This window comes from Malaclemys terrapin, chromosome 3 (genome assembly GCF_027887155.1).
Source record: "Malaclemys terrapin pileata isolate rMalTer1 chromosome 3, rMalTer1.hap1, whole genome shotgun sequence".
Classification (NCBI taxonomy): Eukaryota; Metazoa; Chordata; order Testudines; family Emydidae; genus Malaclemys; species Malaclemys terrapin.
The window spans coordinates 54,620,665-54,641,810 of record NC_071507.1 but is presented as its reverse complement, the minus strand read 5'-3'; the positions used below and the strand labels follow the sequence as shown (position 1 = coordinate 54,641,810).

Sequence of the window (21,146 nt, the reverse complement as noted above, 5' to 3'; positions counted from 1 at the left end):
AGGGATGGGATGGGGTGTTCGGTTTTGTGCGATTCGAAAGTTGGCAACCCTAGTCGTATGTAAGTCACAGGAGCTTATTGTCCCATTCTAGGCAGCACTGGTGAGGCCTCATCCTGGAGTATTATGTCCAGTTTGGAGCACCACACTTTAAGAAAGATGTGGGCAAATTAGAGAGAGTTCTAAGGACAGCTACAAAAATAATGAGAGATTTCAAAAACATGACCTGTGAGGAAAGGCTGAAAGAATTGGGCATGTTTAGCTTAAAGATGAGAAGGCTGAGGGGGGACCTCATAACAGTCTTCAAATATGTAAAAGGTTGTTTATAAAGAGAACAGTGACCAGTTGTTCTCCATGTTCACCAAGGGTAGGACAAAAAACAATCTGCTTAATTTGCAGTGAGGGAGATTTAGTTTAGATCAACAGTTCTCAAACTATGGGGCAGGCCTCCCAAGGGAGGCACAGGAATGTGTCAAGAGAGGCACGAGCTGTGTGCTTTTTTTTAAAAAGAGCTCTGGCTGTCAGCCCCGGTGTCTGGGGCTCATGCAGAAGGGCCGTGCACACCTGGGAGGTAGGGATAAAGACGACAGCTGGAGCTCCACCACCCGGACTGGAGCTCTCCTTCCCACCCCCCCAATCAGGAGGCATCAGGGCTCCGGCTGTCAGCCCCAGGGTGGCAGCAGCAGTGCAGAAGTAAGGGTGGCAATGGGGCGCTAAGTCTGCTGTGAAAGTGAAATTGACAAATCCATATTGCCACCCTTACTTCTATACCGCTACTGGCATGCCGCAGCCTTCAGAGCTGAGCACCCAGCCAGCAGCCGCTGCTCACCACTCTGCCTTTAGAGCTGGGTTGCTGTATATGTCCTTGGCGGGGGCAGGGCACATAAATGACTGCAGACACAAAGAAGGGGGGCCCGATCAACTAAGATTGAGAACCGTTGGTTTAGTTATTAGGAAAAGCTTTCTAACTCTAAGGCTAGTTAAGTACTGGAATAGGTTACCTAGGGAGGTTGTGAAATCCCTGTCATGGGAGGTTTTTAAGAACAGGTTAGACAAACATCTGTCAGAGATACCCTACATATACTTAATCCAGCCTCAGTGCAGGGGGATTGGCTAGATGACCTCTCAATTGGTCTATAACTTTAGCTTGCTTATACATTTACCATGGAAAGTAGGTCAAGTTATTTTCAAGAAGGAATGTTACAAACAGATGCAAAAGAACCAGACAGAGACTAAATTAGTCCAAACAAAAAGCCACATTGATATAATCCAAGGGCTGTTGAAATGATGCTTATTAAAAAACAAATGATGTGGAGCCACAAGTTAATGAACCGAAATTGGTGTGTCAGATATTAGGCCTAATAGGTGGACAAAATAATAAGGGGATGGGCTAGTCCACCCATTACACCCTTTATGGATCCTTAAAGGAAAAGACTTTGGGGGGGAAAGAAAATACAGAAAGAGCAGATGGAGAGGAAGATCTGATGGAAGCTACCTACCTAGCTGCCACCCCCACTATCTCTTTCGCCATCCTAATCCTGAGGGATGTCCTGACCAGATCAGGCCAGAGAGAGAGAGCCAAATAACATTGCTACCTCTACCGGCACCATCTGAATCCCAACCACCAACTGGGATGAAATAGGATCGTACTTTAACAGCAGCATCAACTACAACCGCTTCAGTCCATCTCATCTACCTTCTCTTTTCCCCAAAAGGACAATTACCATCTTTGATACCATCTAAGAGATTGTCAGACAATCCTTCTAAACACTCTCTCCAGCTAAAAGGAAAGGGAACAAGGGATGTTGTTAAAATTAATGCCTTATTTAATACTTTACATTTTAAATGTCTTAGCTGTTTCTCCTTCTTTTCTGTATCGTTAATACAAGATTTTTAATGGTGTGCTCTCCATGGTACTAAGCAGCCTCATGTCTTTATATCCCAAACCCCTAACGTTGTTTAACACTGTTTAATGGCATGGTTACATTGACACCTGTGGCCCATTTATTCCATCTAACTGAATATAACAGGTCCATTGCAGCCCTACCTTCCTAGGATACTAATGTAAAGCATTAGGCCAAATCAATCCCTGGTGCAAGTCAATAGGATGACTTTGACCCACTATAGTACTAAGGGTCCTTCCCACGATGGGACTGAAGAGGCTTCAAGAAAAGAAAAGGGGGGAAAAAGTCACACCTTTACCGCATGACTTTGATTCTAAATCACCTAGGTTACTGATTGGACTTTAGTGCCTGGTATCCCAGCAGAGAGTAAAACACCTACCTATTGAATTCATCAATGAGTCTCCTTCTGAGACAATACTTTGAGTTCTCTAGACACTCTTTCCAGCATCTTCGCAAAGTGAACTCTTCAAGCTTTTGGTTAAAATGGGTCAGGTCTCCTTCATTGTAAAGATTCAGCTTTCGCACCTTCCCAAAGAAAGAAATATTGATAGGACTCGTTAAGAATAACGAAATCAGTGCTTTAGTGCAAGTCTTTTTACTGAATAATATCAAGAACAAATTGGACTTTAGTTGTTCCTCCTACTTTTCTGGCTCCACTGAACAATATGATTCATTCATGAGAAAACCTGGTGACAAGAATTTAGAGTGGGATTTTCAAGAAAGCCTAAGGGATATAGGAACTCAAATTCCTTTTGGTGGGATTTGGGTACCTAATTGCCTTAGATCCCTTTGAAAATCCGAGCAAAGCTGATGTTACAGAATGAGACACAACTGAAATGACAAAGGAAATTCAATGAGGCAGAAGACAATGATCCAGATCGCAATTTGGCCTATTGACTTCAGTGGGCACAGAACTGGGACCCCTGGCAAAAATAAACAGAATTCCTGTGCTTATTATCTAGTTGTAGTTGCGTGTCAAATTCCCAAGACTTAGCTAAAATGCTGCACTGTACTGTTTCAACTGATTTGTACCTGCTCTGCTGGCAGACCACACGTCAGGATAACGTCACTCATCCAGCACTCAGCGACCATCATTCCCTGGGGACCTCCAAATCCACGAAATGCTGTGTTGGAGGACAAGTTAGTCTTGCAAACTGTACCCACACCTTTGATGTTGGGGATGTTGTAAGAGTTATCCATGTGAAACAAAGCTCTGTCCATAACCTGATGAAAAACAAATACAAAACGGGAGGGGAGGGGAGAGAGAGAATCACTTAACATAAATCCCATGTCAGATTTTACACGTCTTGCTAAAGCAGTGATATGATGCAATAAGGCAGCAAGGGCTAATTTACAAAAGGAGGACTGCTTTCTGTGTGAGCCCTGGGATGCAAATCACCCCAAAGGAAGGCAGTGAAGGAAGCAAGGCCAGGCTCCAACCTGGACTGCACGGGCACATGGAGTTGACTGGCCCCAGAAGGAGGAGCTTGCTGAAGCTTCCTGAAGGATAGCGCAGCGTGTACACACACCCTGTGCTCTATGGAGCAGTAGGAGGTATTGTGACTCCTGGAGCAAAGTCCTTCTGAAAATTCCTCCTGAGATGGTGCTGCCCCACATTGGCCCCTACTCTGGACTGCAGCTAAATGGCACAAACCAGCCCTTAAAGAGGCACTATTTGTGAGCTTGACTTTGCCACCCTTATGTAGGTTGAGTAGTATGTTACTCAGCAAGTAGCCTTGCTGGCTTCAGTGTGAGTAAGGGAAGCAGAATCTGGGCCCGTGTGAGAGAGGACGACTACATGAGTAAGGGTGGTCAATGGGACTACACACAGAAGTGTTTGCAGGATCAGGTCCCTTGCCTTCCTTTCTGTTTTGTACAGCACCAAGCACACTGCCAGCACTAGGGTGAGGTTTTCAAAAGCACTCAGCATAGGTGCAACTCAGCTCCCACTCAAGTCCAAGGGAGTTCTACCATTGACTTCAACAGGGATTGGTCCTGCTTTGAGCAGGGGGTTGGACTAGATGACCTCCTGAGGTCCCTTCCAACCCTGATATTCTATGATTCTATGAACAGAGTGAGGCCAATGCTGAGCTCTTTTAAAAATCCCATCCTAATTTAATAACAAAAGACCCTTAATGGGCAATGAGCTAATCTCTGCGTGAAGGGCCAAAATCCATGTGCTGTTATGTAAAAACCTGATACAGGCTGTGTCAGCTCTTTTTACAGGCCCAAAGTCCAGAGTTTGGTCAAGAGGCCAGAGGCCCAGTAAACAGTGAACAATATTAGCTAAGAAAAGCGGAGCAAACAAAAGACAACCTTGCTTTTTACTAAGATAAACTTGGTCAGCAAAATGCCAGATGGGGAGCAATAGTTGGTACTTTTATCTGAAGCTGCAAACAGGCCAAAGGAATGAAAGGAGCCCATATGTTTGTGTCCACTCCTCTGGCAAGAGGAGGTGGCTATACTCTCCCCACACATAAACCTTGAGTTTATGGAAGAGGTTCAAAGATGTCAGTATGAGATATGACATCCTCCCTCCTGCTTCCCACAGATACCAGTGCCTGCCTTTAGAAGCACAATGAGCAACATGGAAAAACAGTTTCTATTGCCATATACTTTTCAAGTGTCTTTTTGTTTTAACCCCTAGGTATGTACCTGTTGGACAATCAGAAGGACTACCTCATTCCTATGGAACTAAAATCAGAATTCAACATATATATTTTATACTAATATACTTTATACATTGTTTAAAGAAAAACACCTGCGTACTAATTGTATGTTACTTGTTAACCTGAAACCATGGGCAGAGACATTATGTAATCTTTGACTACAGGCTACCGTACTTATCTTGTCTTGCTGCTAGACCTATCCAGGGGCTTGGGACCACCCACCCCGTCAGTTCCCTCCGCCTATGGAAAATCCATATAATCCTTTATAATCAATTGTTTGGTAGTGTCTCTGAGCCTAATAAGCAAAGTGACACTCCGCCAGTGCTGTGTGTAATAAACCCATGTGCTTGATTCTACACGGTGTCCATTCTGGTCCTTCACTGCGCTCCCATAGAGTATGCCCACCCAGCTCATGATGAGTGCAATGGGAGCGATACTGATGCAAAATGCAGGTCACTCTAAGAACCTGACTCCAAAATTGTGTTTAAAATTGTTGAAAAGCTACTGTAGCCCTAAAATTCCATTACTGTACATTTTTACATTTCGTATCATCTAATGTGTTTAAACTAGGTGTATAGACCAAGTGAATCATTTTTTTTGCAATATGTTGTTTTACTATTTATAATAATTGAACAGATAAAATCATGTCCAAATGTTAGTCCGTGGTTGCAGAGTGCTTTGAAAATATAAAGCACCATATAAGCACTAAGTAGTACTATCAATATCAAATAAAGACACGCATGGTCATTTATTTAATTGTGTATTAACTATGACTTTAGGAACTACATTGCTATACTGATGATATAGCATCCATATTGCACTGTGCAACAAATCTCCTGCCACCGCCATTTGTGTTCATCTGTCTTATAAAGTAAGCTTTCCTGAAGTCTGTTGCACAGTCTGAGTTCTTACAGCCATAGTGAGGATTGTGTACCATGTGCCATGGCAGTCTCTGCTGGAGCTGGCTCAGACAGCAGTTATTGGTACATCAGAATGGGACCATTCTGTCTTCAGTTACAATGGAGAACCAAATGAGTGAGTGTTGCTGGGGACAACTGAAAATGAATGCAACTCTGAAATGAAATGTGGCAGGCCTCAATCTCTAACATGTCGAAACACCAAGACAAGCTTCTTTCCCAACATTTCTGTCAGGTCGGTTTCTCTAGTTAACAGCCAGGACATTTTTTCCTACTTACGGCCACAGAAAGATCCTCAGAGTTGCCCCCGTTGCTGTAGTATGACACCTCCAAACTATTGATCTTACCACTCTTCATGAAGCCAACCTGTGGAAAAACAGTCCCTTCAGGTTTAGTTAAGCTAGTTGCTTAAGACCGTACAACCCTTCCTACTGACATCTTGACAAGAAGATCTCACGCCTCAGGTAGAGAAGATAAAATGTCAGAGAAACAACTTTGTTCCAAAAAAAAAAAAACCCCAACCCTGAATGGCCCTCATGTTGATAAAAGGTGGCAGCTTGTCAGCCCTGGTGGGTGATGTCTTCTGCTTAGTCACAGAACAGCTACATCATAGACAGTACCTGTGGAGGCTTCTCTCACAAGGGGTCCCATCAATGAGCCTCAACCTTCCCGCAGAAAGAACACCTCTTGAGTGAGTGTCGTTCATTCATGGTGGCCAAACCCTCTTTCCCCCCCCCCAAAGAAAAGTTAAATATAAAGAGAAGCTCAGTGAGGTTTTGAGAAGACATGAGGTAACAGAACTTTACATCAGTGAACAATAACGAATTCATGGCCATCTAAAGAGAGTTACATTTGTCAATATGCCACATTCTGTGGTTGCAGTGGAGACAGAACTTAGATACTTCTGCTCCAAAAGCTCGGGCTCTTCCTTCTTGAGCTAAAGGAGAATCTCAGTTAGGTGTCAGCGGTTTAACGAATATGACCCAGGTGAGGCTCTCTGACTCTATCCAGTACAGGTCAGTGACATTCACACTAGCTAATTCATTCCAATACCTCACTACACAATTACACTTGTTAACGTGACATTATCTAGATAACAGACGTATATTTCTTCACAATATCTGTGTACCTTATAGCGTCCCAAAAAGGAGTGTCTCCCACCAGTAATCAGCATATCCTCATCTCGATCCAGCATGCATCGTACGGGGTGACCAGTTCTGTTAAAGGATACATTGATCATGCTGAGATCATGTTGAGTCTGAAACTTGCTAACTTCTTGGCACAGGGAAAGACTTCTCTCTTTTTGTAAGATTTTTCATTACAACTAAACTGCAGATTGGCAGTGGCTGCATGAGCTAGGAAGTAAATCACCTGGATTATTCTCTTTCCTCTCAAGCAATTAGCATTATTGATGGGCAGGAGAGGCTAAGATCTTTCTTCTTATAAAGTGGGGTTTGGTGTTTTATATTCTTGCAACAGTGCTTAGATACCAGGGCTTCTTAGAAACATGGGCACTAATCATTAAGTAATTCATCATTAATTAACATCCTCTAGCCAGCTTAATTATGTAATGGTGCTAAGAGTAAGTAGCCTTCTGTTTGACAGCCTGGCTTTAGTTGTTTAGATACTTAAGTGAGTTTACATTTCATCCTTTAGGGGAAGAGTTGTTCTTCCTTGTCTAATGAGCCTTCTGCCTTTCCTCTGCTTTTTCTGAGGTTTCAGAGCAGAAATGTCCAGGGATATGAAATACTTTATGTGGCTTACAGAGGGCAGAGGAAGAACAAATAAATTGTTTTACTGATTCCTCAGAAAAGGCAAGAGATGTTTCTCCACCACAGCAACTAACCCCAGTGGACTCCATCAAAGTTACTGCTGCAGTGCAGTCTCCAGGCAGTATCCTTGGCAGAATGCATCCCAGCTTTATGACGGGGGTTGCAGACACATCTCTCACTTCAAAGTACATAGTCAGTTACAAAAATGGAAACTGTACAGTTAGAGATGGGCCCCCATCAAAGCTCCAGAAACAAAAACCTTAAATTTGGGGTTTGTTTGAAATCCTGATCCAAATTTTACAAAATGGCCATGCTCTTTATGATGGTCTGAACCAAAACCCCAGATCTAAACACCCCTGAATTTGGGGGCATTTGACAGTTGGGTTCAATATTCTGTAGATTGGGCCCATCTCTAGGTACAAACCAAAGGTCAGAGGGCACACAGAAAGAGCAGACAGAGAGACACCAGTGGTGGTGTGGGGATAGTAATAACAGCAAGAATCAGGGTGGGGAACTGGTTGTCATATCCCTGTCGATACACAGTGTAGCTGAGGTGAGGTTTGTGCTGGGTTCTGAAAGCGGCTGGGGAATCAGTGAAGTGAAAGAAGGGGACCAAGCATTTCAGATATAGTAGCTATACGGAAACACAGAAGGATCAACAACGTGGCTTTATTTCCTTCAGGTTCCCTCAGTTGATGATAGAGATGGCTGTCATCCTGCTGCTCTGCCCACCCTATTCACATGTATTAACAAACCATTCAAGGGCTGCATCTGCTTGAAAGCTATTTAAACTTCCCTTTCCAGCTGAGGATCTCTCAGTGACCTACCCTAGAGACTCTCAACCCTGTTAAATGCCTTTGGGAATAAGAAGCTGAGAAAGATTCTGGTCCAGGCAGCAAGTGCTTCAGCACCAATCCTGAATCAAAAGCACTCCGACCTCCCTCATCTTGTTAAAAAGGACAATAATATGTGACTCCTGGGTCTATGCAGTAGGTGACAAAGGAGCCCACCTCTCAACAGCAAACCTTACTTGAATGCAGCCACAGCTACTGCTGTTGACAAAAGAGTACTTCTGGACTCCTTGCCTCCAAAACCTCCTCCCATTCTCTTCACTCGAACTAAAATTCGATTCGCTGGGACCCCTAATGCACTGGCAACACAGTCCTAAAGGGAAAAGGAAATAGGTTAGTCATGCAGGCAGCAGTCCGGGCACTGGGAGCTAGAAACAAAAGCAGCCTCTGTCTTAACTTTCTCTCTCCTATGTCTATAGCATCAACATAGGTGCTCAGACACTGTGGTCATGGGGGGAGGATCATACAAGGAGAATGATGGATAGATAGATAAGATAAAGCCTCCAGACAAGTTTGTGCATCATCTCTACCTGCAGCAAAGGCTACCTGACCCTCGCTCTGTGTTTTTCAAGCAGGAAGTTTGTAATCAAGGAATTGGAATCTAAAGTCATCTGCCTGCTAGGTTCCTTACCTATCAGTAGAATCTTTTTACCAACTTAAGAAGGAACAGAAGAATTATCATGCTGGATCAGACCAGCAAGTCCACCTAGCCCAGTATCCTGTCTCCAACAGTGGCCAGCACCAGAAGCTTCTGAGGAAGGGGCAAGACCCCTGCAGAAGGCAGATGTGGGATAATCTACCACCCACGTAGAGACCAGAATGAGATAGACCCAAGATCTGAAGCATGAGGTTTAATATCCCTTCCAAAAGTTTTACCGTAATTAATAATAACTATGGATATTCCCAAAAGCCATATAAAAGTCTAGTCTCTTTTTGGAGTGATTGTAGGGCTCATTGGAGGGACATTATTGGCCTTCAGTCTTCAAGGTTTTAATTTATCCACAAGAATACAAAAGCACAGGCAGAGCCAGTGCTAGCTCCCCCACATTTCTCCGCTTGGGCTGATGTAGGGTGACCAGATGTCCCAATCTTACAGGGACAGTCCCGATATTTGGGACTTTGTCTTATATAGGTGCCTATTACTCCTCATCCCCGTCCCAATCTTTCACACTTGCTGTCTGGTCATCCTATTCCGAAGGGATCACCCCTACAGAGGAAAGGGTCGTTCCAGTTAATTGGATTTTATACTACCCCCATCTCTGTAGTGCAATTCAGCCTCTGTGCCCATTCAGCCCTTGGCCTCTCTGCTGAGATAGCCAACAACTAATGCAGGGGTGAGCAAACTTTTTGGCCTGAGGGCCACATCGAGGTATGGAAATTGTATGGTGAGCCATGAATGCTCACGAAATTGGGGGTAGGGGTGTGGGAGAGAGCAGGGGCTTCAGCTGGGGGTGAGGGCTCTGGGGTGGGGCTGGGGATGAGGGGGTTGGGGATACAGGACGGGGCTCCAGGCTGGGACCAATGGTTTCAGAGGGTGAGAGGGGGATCAGGGATGGGGCAGGCTGTTGGGGCACCGGGGGGGGGGGGGTGAGGGCTCTGGGCTGGAGATGAGCGGTTTGGGGCACAAGAGGTGACTCTGGGCTGGGATCGAGGGGTTTGGAGGGTGGTAGGGGGATCAGGGCTGTGGCAGGGGATTGGGGTGCAGGGTGGGGCTCAGGGGTGCAGGCTCCGGGCGGCGCTTACCGCAAGCAGCTCCCGGAAGTATGTCCCCTCTCCGGCTCCAAAATGCGGCAAACCCATGAGCCTGCTCCCCGGCGGGAGCTGAGGGCCAGATCAAAAGGTCTGATGGGCCAGTTGTGGCCCGCAGGCCATAGTTTGCCCACCCCTGGACTAGTGCAAGCTAAAATGGAAGGGTTTTTTGCAACATGAACACTTGCCACCAGGAACTGGATTGCCACTGGTTACCTAAATGTAAAAGACATTATAGCCTAGTCCCATCTCTCTGAGCCAGCTTTCTATTTCCACACAAGAGAAATCTAGCATCTATTGCTGATGCACAATTTATCCCAGTCTAATAGGAGTGATCTCCACAGCACAAATTCACCATGGACAGCTGGGTGAATAAAAGAAGTTACCTGTGTCTTGGTAGGATTCTGGGTGGACACAAACAGTTCCATCTCTCCATCTTCACCTTTAGGCACGGCAATGGCGCAGTTAGTCTCCAGATAAAAGTGGTCCTGCCCACCAATGTACATTTCCCCTACAGAACCAATGAAAAGGTGTGAAGAAACATGCAGGCCTGTGCTGCTACAGGACTGTTTGCAGCTCTGTCACCTTTCTGGTCTCTCTGAGTGCACCCCCTCAGGTGGTAGGCCCCATGTCTTTATCTGTTTTGGGGTGGAATGTCACAAGTCTCACACAATTGGACCAGGATCTGGGTACAACAACCCATCTATGACAGCTTATTACCCTGCAGATTCAACCGGACACCTGTGTTTCTTTCCTTCAGGAGCCAGTGACCAGTGATATATAGTGACCAAACAGCCTTCTTAAAACCAAAGTTTTTATTTAGCAGTAGGAACAAAGCATTAGAGAAACGGAATTTTAAGACAACAATCAAGTCTACACACATGGCTACCTTATCTAAGGTCCTACTAACCTATAATGGTTACCCTAGGCAGTCACCAGACAGCGGGTTCCTGTGTCTGATTCGCCCTTCACCTTTGGGAGAATGTCCTTTTCAATCCCTGCCAGAGTTCTTTGTTCTCCTGTGTTTGGCAGGCCGTGGCTATTCCGGGTCAAACTAGTTCCAGTGGCTGGCTGGAGGCTGAGGCAGGTAATCCGGCTTACACTTCTGGCACTGTCCCTGAACAGCTCTTAAGTGTTTGCTGATAAGTGGCTATTCTTCTCCGTCCTGCCTATATTCCAGAGAGGCCCCTTTTGAGTTAAATCAAGATATTCATACAGACCCCAATAACTAGGTGTGATGGGGTGTCCACCCCACACATGACTTGAAGGGGTTAAGGTGGCCAGATGGGCCAATTAACTCCCCCAGGCTGCACCTGGAGGAGGAGTCAGGGAGCAGGGATTGATTAAATGAGGCTCAGCTGGACAGGAACAGTAGGGGACTGTATAAAGCCCAGGAGCTGAGAGCAGAATGGGGCTGCAGGGAAGTAGTCTGCAGTCACTCCCTGGGAGAAGGGAGGTGTGCGTGGGGACAGAGATAGGTAGCCTACAGTTCCTCCCTGGGAGTAGGGAGTTTGGGCTGCCAAACCCAGAGAAGGAGGAGAGCCAAAAAGGTAGGAGAGGCTCAGGGGAAAAGCAGCAAGGTATAGGATATCAGCAGGCAAGCTCTGCCCTGAAAGGGCCCCAGAGTTGGAACTTGGAGTAGAGGACAGGCCCGGGTCCCCCTGTCAATCACTGAGGAAGTGGCACACACCAGATGGCGGAGAGCGGACTGCCTGAAACAATTTGCCTTGAAAGACTTTGATACACCAGAAGGGGAGGATCAAAGTGACCTGAGCAGAAGGCCAAGTCATGAACAGGAAGCTGCAGCTCCTGGAGTGAGAGGGGCCATAGGATGTGAGAAAAAGATGGATGGAAAGACCGCCAGAGGAGGGTGCAGCACCTGGACGGAGCTAATCCTCAGAGCAGCCAGGAGGAGGTGCCCTAGTGGTGAGTGCACCCTGCGACACCAGGCCAATATATAATATTAATAAATTACTACAGGACAGCTCCATATTTGTCACAAAACCTAAAGCCAAAAGTCATTGGGGAAAACTTTCAAAAGGGACTATGCCCCCATTTTCAAAAGGGATTTAGGCACTTAGAAGCCTGAACCCATTGATTTTCAAGGAGACACAGGCTTCTGAGGCCTTATCTACATGGAGAAACAGACCGGAATAAACTGTTCCGCAATAGCTCCTTGTGTGAGCACTCTATTTCTGAATAAAAGTCACTAAGTGGAATAATTAAGTAGCCTATAGTTAAGTGACTTTTATTCCAGAATAGTGTTCACACAGGGATCTGTTCCAGTCAATTTCTCCATGTGGACGAAGCCAATGTGTCTAAGTCACTTTAGAAATTTTGACATGGGAACTTTTGAAAGTTGTACCCATTGTCTATTTACACAGTTATTTTCAGTAAAATGAAACCTTGCGCCCAGTCCAACAAACTTTATTCACATGATAAATCATACTCATTCAATTGTTTCTCTTGATTTCAGTGGGATTTCTCATGTGAAGGTTGCAGGATAAGGAGCTGTATCTGTTCGAAAAATAGAGTTGATATCTTTGTGCTCACCTTCTACAACATGATCAGATTCTTCAAATCCTTTCTGGACATTTCCTTTCTCAATCTTCCTTGGAGACTGATAAAAGGATTGTTTCTCGATAGCTTCCTGAAAAAACATAGTTACACATTAAGGTTTCCTGGAAAGATAGTAGATCAAAATATTTCAACTAGAGTGGCATCAGTACTTTTCTCTGATTCAAGAGGAAGTATGTGGGACAAAGCCAAGAAAACTGGCTTGAGACTAATTACGTTTTTAATTGTAAAGGCCTGTTGATATCTGAGTTAGGGCTGTTTGAAAATTTTCCATCTAAATTGTCTTTGACAGAAAATTGGGGTTTCAACAAAAAATTGTGAAATGTCTGCTTTCTGTGGAAAAATTTTTTTTTTTTTAGTGTTTTGGCCAAAAATAGGAGTTGTCATTTGCTCATCATGTTCCCATTATTCTCTGTGGGCTGAGATCCCAGGCTGGACTACATTTCCTATAATGCACCACAGATAGGGAACCTGTGATGCATTATGGGAGATATAGTCCCATGAGGGATCCCAGCTCATGAAAAGAATAGGGCCACAAGAAGCAAACTCCCATTTTCAGCCTAAATATTGTTTTTTTTATTTTTTTCAGTGGAAAATTTTCACCAAAATGAAAATGCTTTCATTTTTGTCAAAAATTTCCATTAGGAAAAAAAATTTGTTTAGACCAGCTCTAATCTGGGCCCTTCCATGATCTGACATTTTTATACTAAAGGTCACATCAATTATTTGATAGCCTCCAAAAATGAACAATTTTTAAATACAGTTTCACAAGGAAACTTCCTCATAAAATACTCCAAAAACATGAAGAGCTCCATTCAAGCTCTGTCAACAAAAGATATCTATATATCTATCCGCTTTATACCTGTACAGTCAGATAAACCCATTTCATGTTACATGTCACATGGGCATGCAGTACTGACCATTACAAAATTCACTAGAATCCCATAGTAACTTTAAATCCTTAGAATTCGTATTTAAGTCTTATAAGTATTGTTAGCAACAGTTTGTTTCTCCTATCCAGGAATGATTTATGATTCAATATTGCCATTTGCTTGTATCATCAGAAACACATGCAATGGTCACAAATTGTATATACCCAGAGTTCTTCTGCTTTGAAAACTAGCTGACTGATAGTATTTCCATGGGTTTGTTCTCAATGTGTCAATGGAAATGTATAAAGTAAGTTTCAAGGGTCATTTCCTCAATTTCATTAGTCTTAGAAAAGAGACAAAATGTTCTGCAAAGTCTCACATAGAGTTAATACAGTAATGTCGTTAGAGGGCTCAATTTTCCTCTCCCACCAATGCAAATTAGGAGTAACCCCAATGAAGTCTCCCCAAGTGTGCAATCTGAATCAGGCCCAGAATATTGAAAATTAGCCAAATTCTGTGCTGATATACACCTGGTGCAAGCCCATTGACTTCACACTGACTGCGCTATTTCACAGAATTTGAACCATTGCCTTCATATTAGACAACATGGTATGTATTGGAGTATTCCTAAAATACTCAAGGAGCTGGCTGAGGAGATATCTGAGCCATTAGCGATTATCTTGGAAAAATCATGGAAGATGGGAGAGACTCCAGAGGACTAGAAAGGCCAAATATAGTGCCCATCTATAAAAAGGGGAATAAGGGCAACCTGGGGAATTACAGACGAGTCAGCTTAACTTCTGTTCCCCGAAAGATAACGGAGAAAATATTTAAGCAATCAATTTGCAAACACCTAGAAGATACTAAGGTGATAAATAACAGTCAGCGTAGATTTGTCAAGAGCAGGGTAACAAACCTTGTGGATGGGAGGAGGGGGGAAGCAGTAGTTGTGGTAGATTTGACTTTAGTGAGGCTTTTGATACTGTCTCACATGATCGTCTCATAAACAAACTAGGGAAATACAAAGTGGGTGATAACTTTTCTCTGGGAATGGTCTTTCAGCCAGTTATCAGTGGTTGACAGTCAAGCTGGAAGGGCATAACAAGTGGGGTCCTGCGGGGCTCAGTTCTGGGTCCGGTTCTGTTCAATATCTTCATCAATGATTTAGATAATGGCATAGAGAGTACACTTATAAAGTTTGTGGATGATCCCAAGCTGGGAGGGGTTGCAAGCGCTTTGGAGGATACAATTAAAATTCATAATGATTTGGACAAACTGGAGAAATGGTCTGAAGTAAACAGGATGAAATTCAATAAGGACAAATGCAAAGTACTCCACTTAGGAAAGAACAATCAGTTGCACACATACAAAATGGGAAATGACGGCCTAGGAAGAAGCACTGCGGAAAGGGATCTGGGGGTCATAGTGGATCACAAGCTACATATGAGTCAATAGTGCAACTCTGTTGCAAAAAAAAGCAAACCATCATTCTGGGATGCATTAGCAGGAGTGTTGTAAGCAAGACACAAGAAGTAATTCTTCCACTTTACTCTGTGCTCATAAAGCCTTAACTGGAGTACTATCCAGTTTTGGGTGCCATATTTCAGGAAAGATGTAGACAAATTGGAGAAAGTCCAGAGAAGAGCAACAAAATTATTAAAGGTCTAGAAAACATGACCTATGAGCAACAATTGAAAAAAATTGGGTTTGTTTAGTCTGGAGAAGAGAAGACTGAGGGGGACATAATAGTTTTCAAGTACATAAAAGGCTGCTACAAGGAAAAGGGAGGAAAATTGTTCTTGTTAACCTTTGAGGATAGGACAAGAAGCAATGGGCTTAAATTGCAGCAAGGGAGGTTTAGGTTGGACATTAGGAAAAACTTCCTAACTGTCAAGGTAGTTAATATTGGAATAAATTGCCTAGGAAGGTTGTGGAATCTCCATCGTTGAAGATTTTTAAGAGTAGGTTAGACAAACACCTGTCAGGGATGGTCTAGATAATACTTAGTTCTGCCATGAGTGCAGGGAGCTGGACTAGATGACCTCTCGAGGACCCTTCCAGTCCTGTGATTCCATTCCCAACCAATACAATATCAGAGATTTATTTTGTTTTATTTAGGCTCTTCTACCACACCCATCAGGATAGAGCTATGTCACAAATGCTAAAAACATGAGTGACTTAATACACAACAACAACGACACAATTAGCCATATTCAGGAAAACAGGACTGAAGCAGGCATTAGGGGGTCTTAGACTGACTAACCATATGATCAAAGCTGTGCCATCCTACCTGAATGGTGACAATAGGTGTGAGGTCTTCATATTCGATCTTTACAGCTTTAGCAGCTCTTCGGGAATGTTCATGTGTGTCTGCAACCACTCCACCAATGATATGGCCAACACAAGTGACCTATGCATAAAAAGAGATTCCAATACTCACCATAATAAATCACTGAAAGGCTCACATTGATTTCTTTTTGTGCAACATATTTTTTTGAGCAAAACAATTAAAACCAGCTTCAAGTATAGTGAGAAATATTCTGATTTTATCTACACTGATGTAAATCCAGCTTAATGATTTGTTGCCACCAACCTCGGGCTTAAGAGTCACCCAGACAGGTGGAAGTCAGTAAATACTCATATCCCGTTGCATGAAAACATGGCATCTTCTATCATTGGTAACAGGACTGGGTGAGTTTGTTGCAGCTGTCTGCTGTTTAAAGAAGAACATTCGGGGCAGAAATCCTGGCCTCAAAGTTAATGTCAAAACTACCACTGACATATTGCGGAGAACTTCCCCAGAAGTAATTAACCCCACAATCTCCTGGCCTTTTATATTCCATACAGACAACTTTTTTAAAAAGGATAAGAAACTACATACCGTGAAAAGCAACAGAGAGTCCTGTGGCACCTTTAAGACTAACAGATGTGTTGGAGCATAAGCTTTTATCGGTGAATACAAAGCTTATGCTCCAACACATCTGTTAGTCTTAAAGGTGCCACAGGACTCTCTGTTGCTTTTTACAGATCCAGACTAACACAGCTACACCTCTGATACTACATACCGTGTTATCAGCAAAAACAGGTTCATCTTTAGCAATCCCAGTGACATTACTCCCAGGAATATCCTTAGCAGAGACGAAACACACAAACCCGGGGACACTCTGGGCTTCAGTTGTATCTATAGAACTAAAGAAGTGGGGAACATAAACAGCAGAGAATTACTATTTTTCTTGTACATGGCACTATAAATTTGCATGGCATATTAAAGATTCTACAGGGCCTGATTTTCTGCCCTGACTCTCTTGCCCTCTGTCCAGTCATTCAACAGGTGTGCAGGGCGGGTGTAGAGTGATGCCAGATCAGAATGGTAACACTTTGTACTCCTTTAGCACAGGTGTAAATGGCTACCCAAGGGGCAGGGCAGTGAAGAATCATGCCAATAGAATCCAGGAGTCGGGATGGTCAAACACTCTGGAAGGATGACTGTCTGGTTGTTGTCAACATTAAGAAATTAGTAGTCCATAAAGGAATATATTTAGATCCTTCTACAATATGCTACTCTGAGAGATAAGCATCTGACTCACATGAATTGTTAACCAATAAGAAAATGCATAAACAAAATATCTTAGTTAGTTAGATAAACAGATATACACAGAGAGAGCTCCTTGTATTGGGTTGGTTGGGGCCATTTTTCGGCTCGCTTGTAAACCATTTACACTTGCCTGTAAGTGTGATTACAATTTAAAATTGTGTAAACAGACAGTCTGATAAAATGGTTGTTTCAGTGACCACTGACAATGACATTTAGCTAAAACTTTTTTCTGTAGAATTCTGTTTTCAGCTACAGGTAGTCAAAGGTGCTTCAGTCATCAATGAACTCTTAGTACACCAACATTTTCCAGACAAATGCATGCTAAGGAGGATGGAAATATCTATTATTATGGTTAATACAGGAAATAACCATTAAATACTCATGAAGTGGTTTTAATATATTGATTTCAAAGTGCTTTCTAAAAGGTATGTACGCACTATTATCTCTGTTTACGGAGGGGAACTGAAGCACAGAGATGTGGAGTGACTTGCCTAAGTTTACACAAGGAACAGAATCCAGGTTTCTTGACTTCCAGTCTGACTCCCAACCACTGAATTAATCTACTTTTCCAGACAATCCTATAATATACAACTTTCAGATAAGACATAACACTGTTTTGGCCTTCTGATCATTGTGGTTCTTAAAAATCTCATGGATCTTTTTGCAAGAGATAGTTTGTGGTTTGATGTGATGGCCTACTAGCCAGTTATATTCTGCCTACCTAAATTCCCCTCCCAGCTGCTATGTCACACTTCAGGTATGACTAATAGTGCCAGGACTGATCTCTGTATATTGTTTGTGAAACCTGGGATTCCTCTGGGACAAAAGGTGCAACATAAACATAATAAATAGGTCTATTTATCAACACTGAGATGCAACCCCCTCTGAGGAGAAACAGGGCCGGTGGTCTGGACGATGCTTGGGTCCCAAGCGTTCATTTATGATTGATGTGCATTTGACTGGATATGAAAAAATAGGAAAATCCAAAGACAAAAGATTTCATTAAATGTCTTCATTGGTCACCAAATGAGGTATTTAGCCAAACATTTGTCTTCAGAAGCTGTATACAGACGTACCATTAAATGTTTGTAAGTGATGGATGGAACAATGACCAAAAAACCCATAGAACAGTTGATTTTTATATAAAGCTCTTCATAAAAACATATTACAAGAGACATTAGAGCTCGCTCTGCAGCATTTTGTGATGTCCACATGTAATTGGCTGGATTAACAATGGAACCATTTGACATAGAAAGGGCTGTGGTTTGTTTGCCCCGACTGAATGATGTATTGTCTTCGGCAAAATAGCTGCAGTATTATCACAGTCTGTTGGTTTAGGTTTCTAAAACTCCCACACAAATTGTGCCCTAAAGTAGTAGTTTGTGAAAAGCCAATAGCTCATCAGGATGCATAAAAAAAAATCTTACATTGTAAACTGGGGAGTCTGAACGATCACACATGAACTCTCACACAATCAGGAGCTGAAGGTCATGCCATATTTCACTGACCAGTTCATTTTCCTCTATTCAAATATGACCCACAAATGATCTCCAAGCCAGTAATATACAGGCACGTGCACACACACACACACACACACACACACTTTTGCTAAATGATTATTGCTGGAGACAGTGGGTGAAATCCTATCCCTGTTGAAGTAAATGGGAGTTCACCCAGTGAATCTATAGGCTGATATGCTTTCCTCCAGATCTGAGTAACTATTCTCCCGGCTCCTCTACAGCTTGGAATGACTTTACTGTTTGCAACACATACACAATACGCACAAGGAGAGTAGGCAAGGCACCCACCAGAAAATACTGTACACTTTAGGGAAGAATCCAGCTTTATTCAAGGAGGATAAATAAAATGGTCTTCTCCTTCTCTAAAGGCCACATCTATGCTATAAGTACAACTGTATTTTGTAATCAGTTCACAACATTCTTTGCCCAAGTTACAACATCAGCGGTTGAGTTATCAACTTATTTCCCAACCAGTTGTTCAACCGAGTTTGTGCAGCCGTGATTACCACACTGCCTGACATGTATTAGTGCATTCTGGGGAAAATCTGAGGAACTATCCCACAGTGCCCGAGGAAGGGGCAGAATGCCTAAAGGAAACTCACACAGCAGCAAGTGGGGCAATGCACTCTGGGGTGTCCTGCCCCATAAAGAACTAGGAGAAAGAAGAACTAACCAACACAGAGAGTTAAGGGGTCCAGTCAACACTGCAAAATAAATGTTCTGACATCATGTGCCAGGCTAGGACATAGGCAGCTGATAATGTGTCAATTTTGCCATAGATACAACCCATGCATTAGCCATGCTGTGTCTGGACAAAACATGTCTAGAGCCAACTGTCTTTCTAATTAGTAAGGATGTATATAATTTGTATAGTGTATAAAGAGCTTTATTCCTATCATTAGAAACTCATTCATCCATTCAGTTATCATTCCACTGAGGCTTGAGCCTGTCCAGATCAGGTGTGCAGGGTTATGTATTTAAGGTAAAAGAATGAAGAACAGGACAGGGGCACAAAGGAACACAATCCTGCATTACCAAATGAGTGCTGACGTGGAGCAATCAGTTGCTCCTGCCTAAAAGGTCAGCATGTAGCTAAGCAGGTCCCAACTGCGCATGGAGAATGGTATTTAAATCCACGTACCCTCAGACACACCCATTCAGTGCCCGTCCCTCTCCCCATTTTTTACCCTGCATTCTTGAGTATAAAAAAGTGCAAGCGCAAAGGGCATGGTACTTCCCTCTGCTTAGTGCAGAGGACTTTGCCTAGAACTAAACTCACATCCATGCTGGAGCACAGCACTAATTTCACACTGTCTGCTGGACACCATGCGTGCATGAGGAGGAACTTTTTTTTTTTTTTTTAATATTTTCTTTAGGGGACAAACAGCTGCAACTTCCAATGCTCAACAGTTCTTCTGCAGCTAACAATACTCAGTTAGCTAGAACTTCCTCAGAAAACATCCTCCAGCAGCCCAACAGGAATGCTGGATACACAATACAAACGCCAGTGCACAAAAAGGGCACTTACATAATTTTGGCATGGGCTTTTGTGCTGGTGACCAGTGTTAAGTAGCGTTCGTTTTCATAGCAAGGTATGTCATCACAATAGACAGCCTCTCCACATGCCTGTTTGACTGCTGAAAAGTGCACCACGGGCCGTCCCACCATATCTTCCACAGATTGTCCTGCAGGCACTTCCTATAACAAAACACACACTAGGTATCCTTGCTTCTACCACAGGATACCCAGATGTTGAGGCTGGGGGGTTGGGAGAAGGCATCTTCTATGACAGTGATGAGGGACGTAGGAAGTAGTTGGAGTGGGGAGGGGGAAAGTAAATATGGGTAAGTGAGTATGAGAGTGGAAGAGGACAATGTTGTGGCAGAGAAAGAGGTGGGGCAGGGAATACGGCTTAAAGACAACTCTAAGCTAAGGAGAAGAGAAGGGTCTGAAGTATTCTTTGACATGACCCACCAGCTTGAAGGGAGGGCTAGCATGGGAGAGTGCAAATTTAAAAGCATCTTCCCCACTCTCTGCTGAGCAGAACTGGCCATGAGTGGAGGGTTAATGTTAGCAGGCAGGGGGTGTTTGTGGATATGAAGACAGAGGTAGAAGGGAGCCAGCCCAAGAGCTTTGGGAAGCAGAAGCACAGTTCTGAATTGAATTTGGAACTGGATGGGTAGCCAGTGAACTTGACAAGGATGGGAGGAACGATGGAGCTGAATGGAAAGAGCTCTCTAGCTGCAGCCCACTGGGAGTCATACACTTAGACAATCAGGTTTCTGGGAAACTAAGGGAGAAAACATCATAGTACTCCAGTAAGGAAATGCTTAAAGCCTCAATAAAGATCTCAACTGTGACAGAATCCAGGCAAGGACAAACGCTGGCCATGCTCAGGAGGTGAAATAAAATACAGTGAGTCTGGAATCACGGAGGAGGCAAGCCTGAGCCGTGCGCATATCGCTACTTACTTGGAAGAGTTGGACGTTGGCAACAGGATCTTTATGAAACACCTCAGTGGCACTCATGTATTTGGAGGGGACCAACTCATCAAAGTTATTCTGCAAAAGACATGTTAAAAAATGACCATCCCTTTTATCTGTTTTCTGTTTCACTTTTCTCATGTCTCCCAGGTAGACTCTGGCTTCTTCATCTTTTTCACCTAACTTTCACCCCAGACTGTGCAATTTCACATCTAACGTGGTTCAGTCTGCCGATGTAAC

At 43.4% G+C, this 21,146-nt stretch overlaps 1 protein-coding gene across 1 annotated transcript in view; it reads right to left on the bottom strand.

The window, feature by feature from the left end:
- The window catches only part of XDH (xanthine dehydrogenase), a 77,716-nt gene that overhangs the window by 18,468 nt on the left and 38,102 nt on the right, over positions 1 to 21,146 (bottom strand). Inside the window, exons 17-27 of the mRNA XM_054023507.1 lie at positions 20,895 to 20,984; positions 19,952 to 20,121; positions 16,374 to 16,497; positions 15,599 to 15,718; positions 12,413 to 12,509; positions 10,246 to 10,370; positions 8,290 to 8,423; positions 6,617 to 6,704; positions 5,767 to 5,853; positions 2,934 to 3,125; positions 2,281 to 2,426 (exon numbers count right to left, since the gene is read on the bottom strand). Of these exons, the coding sequence (XP_053879482.1) occupies positions 2,281 to 2,426; positions 2,934 to 3,125; positions 5,767 to 5,853; positions 6,617 to 6,704; positions 8,290 to 8,423; positions 10,246 to 10,370; positions 12,413 to 12,509; positions 15,599 to 15,718; positions 16,374 to 16,497; positions 19,952 to 20,121; positions 20,895 to 20,984 (1,373 nt within the window). The remainder of the gene's footprint in view (positions 1 to 2,280; positions 2,427 to 2,933; positions 3,126 to 5,766; positions 5,854 to 6,616; positions 6,705 to 8,289; positions 8,424 to 10,245; positions 10,371 to 12,412; positions 12,510 to 15,598; positions 15,719 to 16,373; positions 16,498 to 19,951; positions 20,122 to 20,894; positions 20,985 to 21,146) is intronic.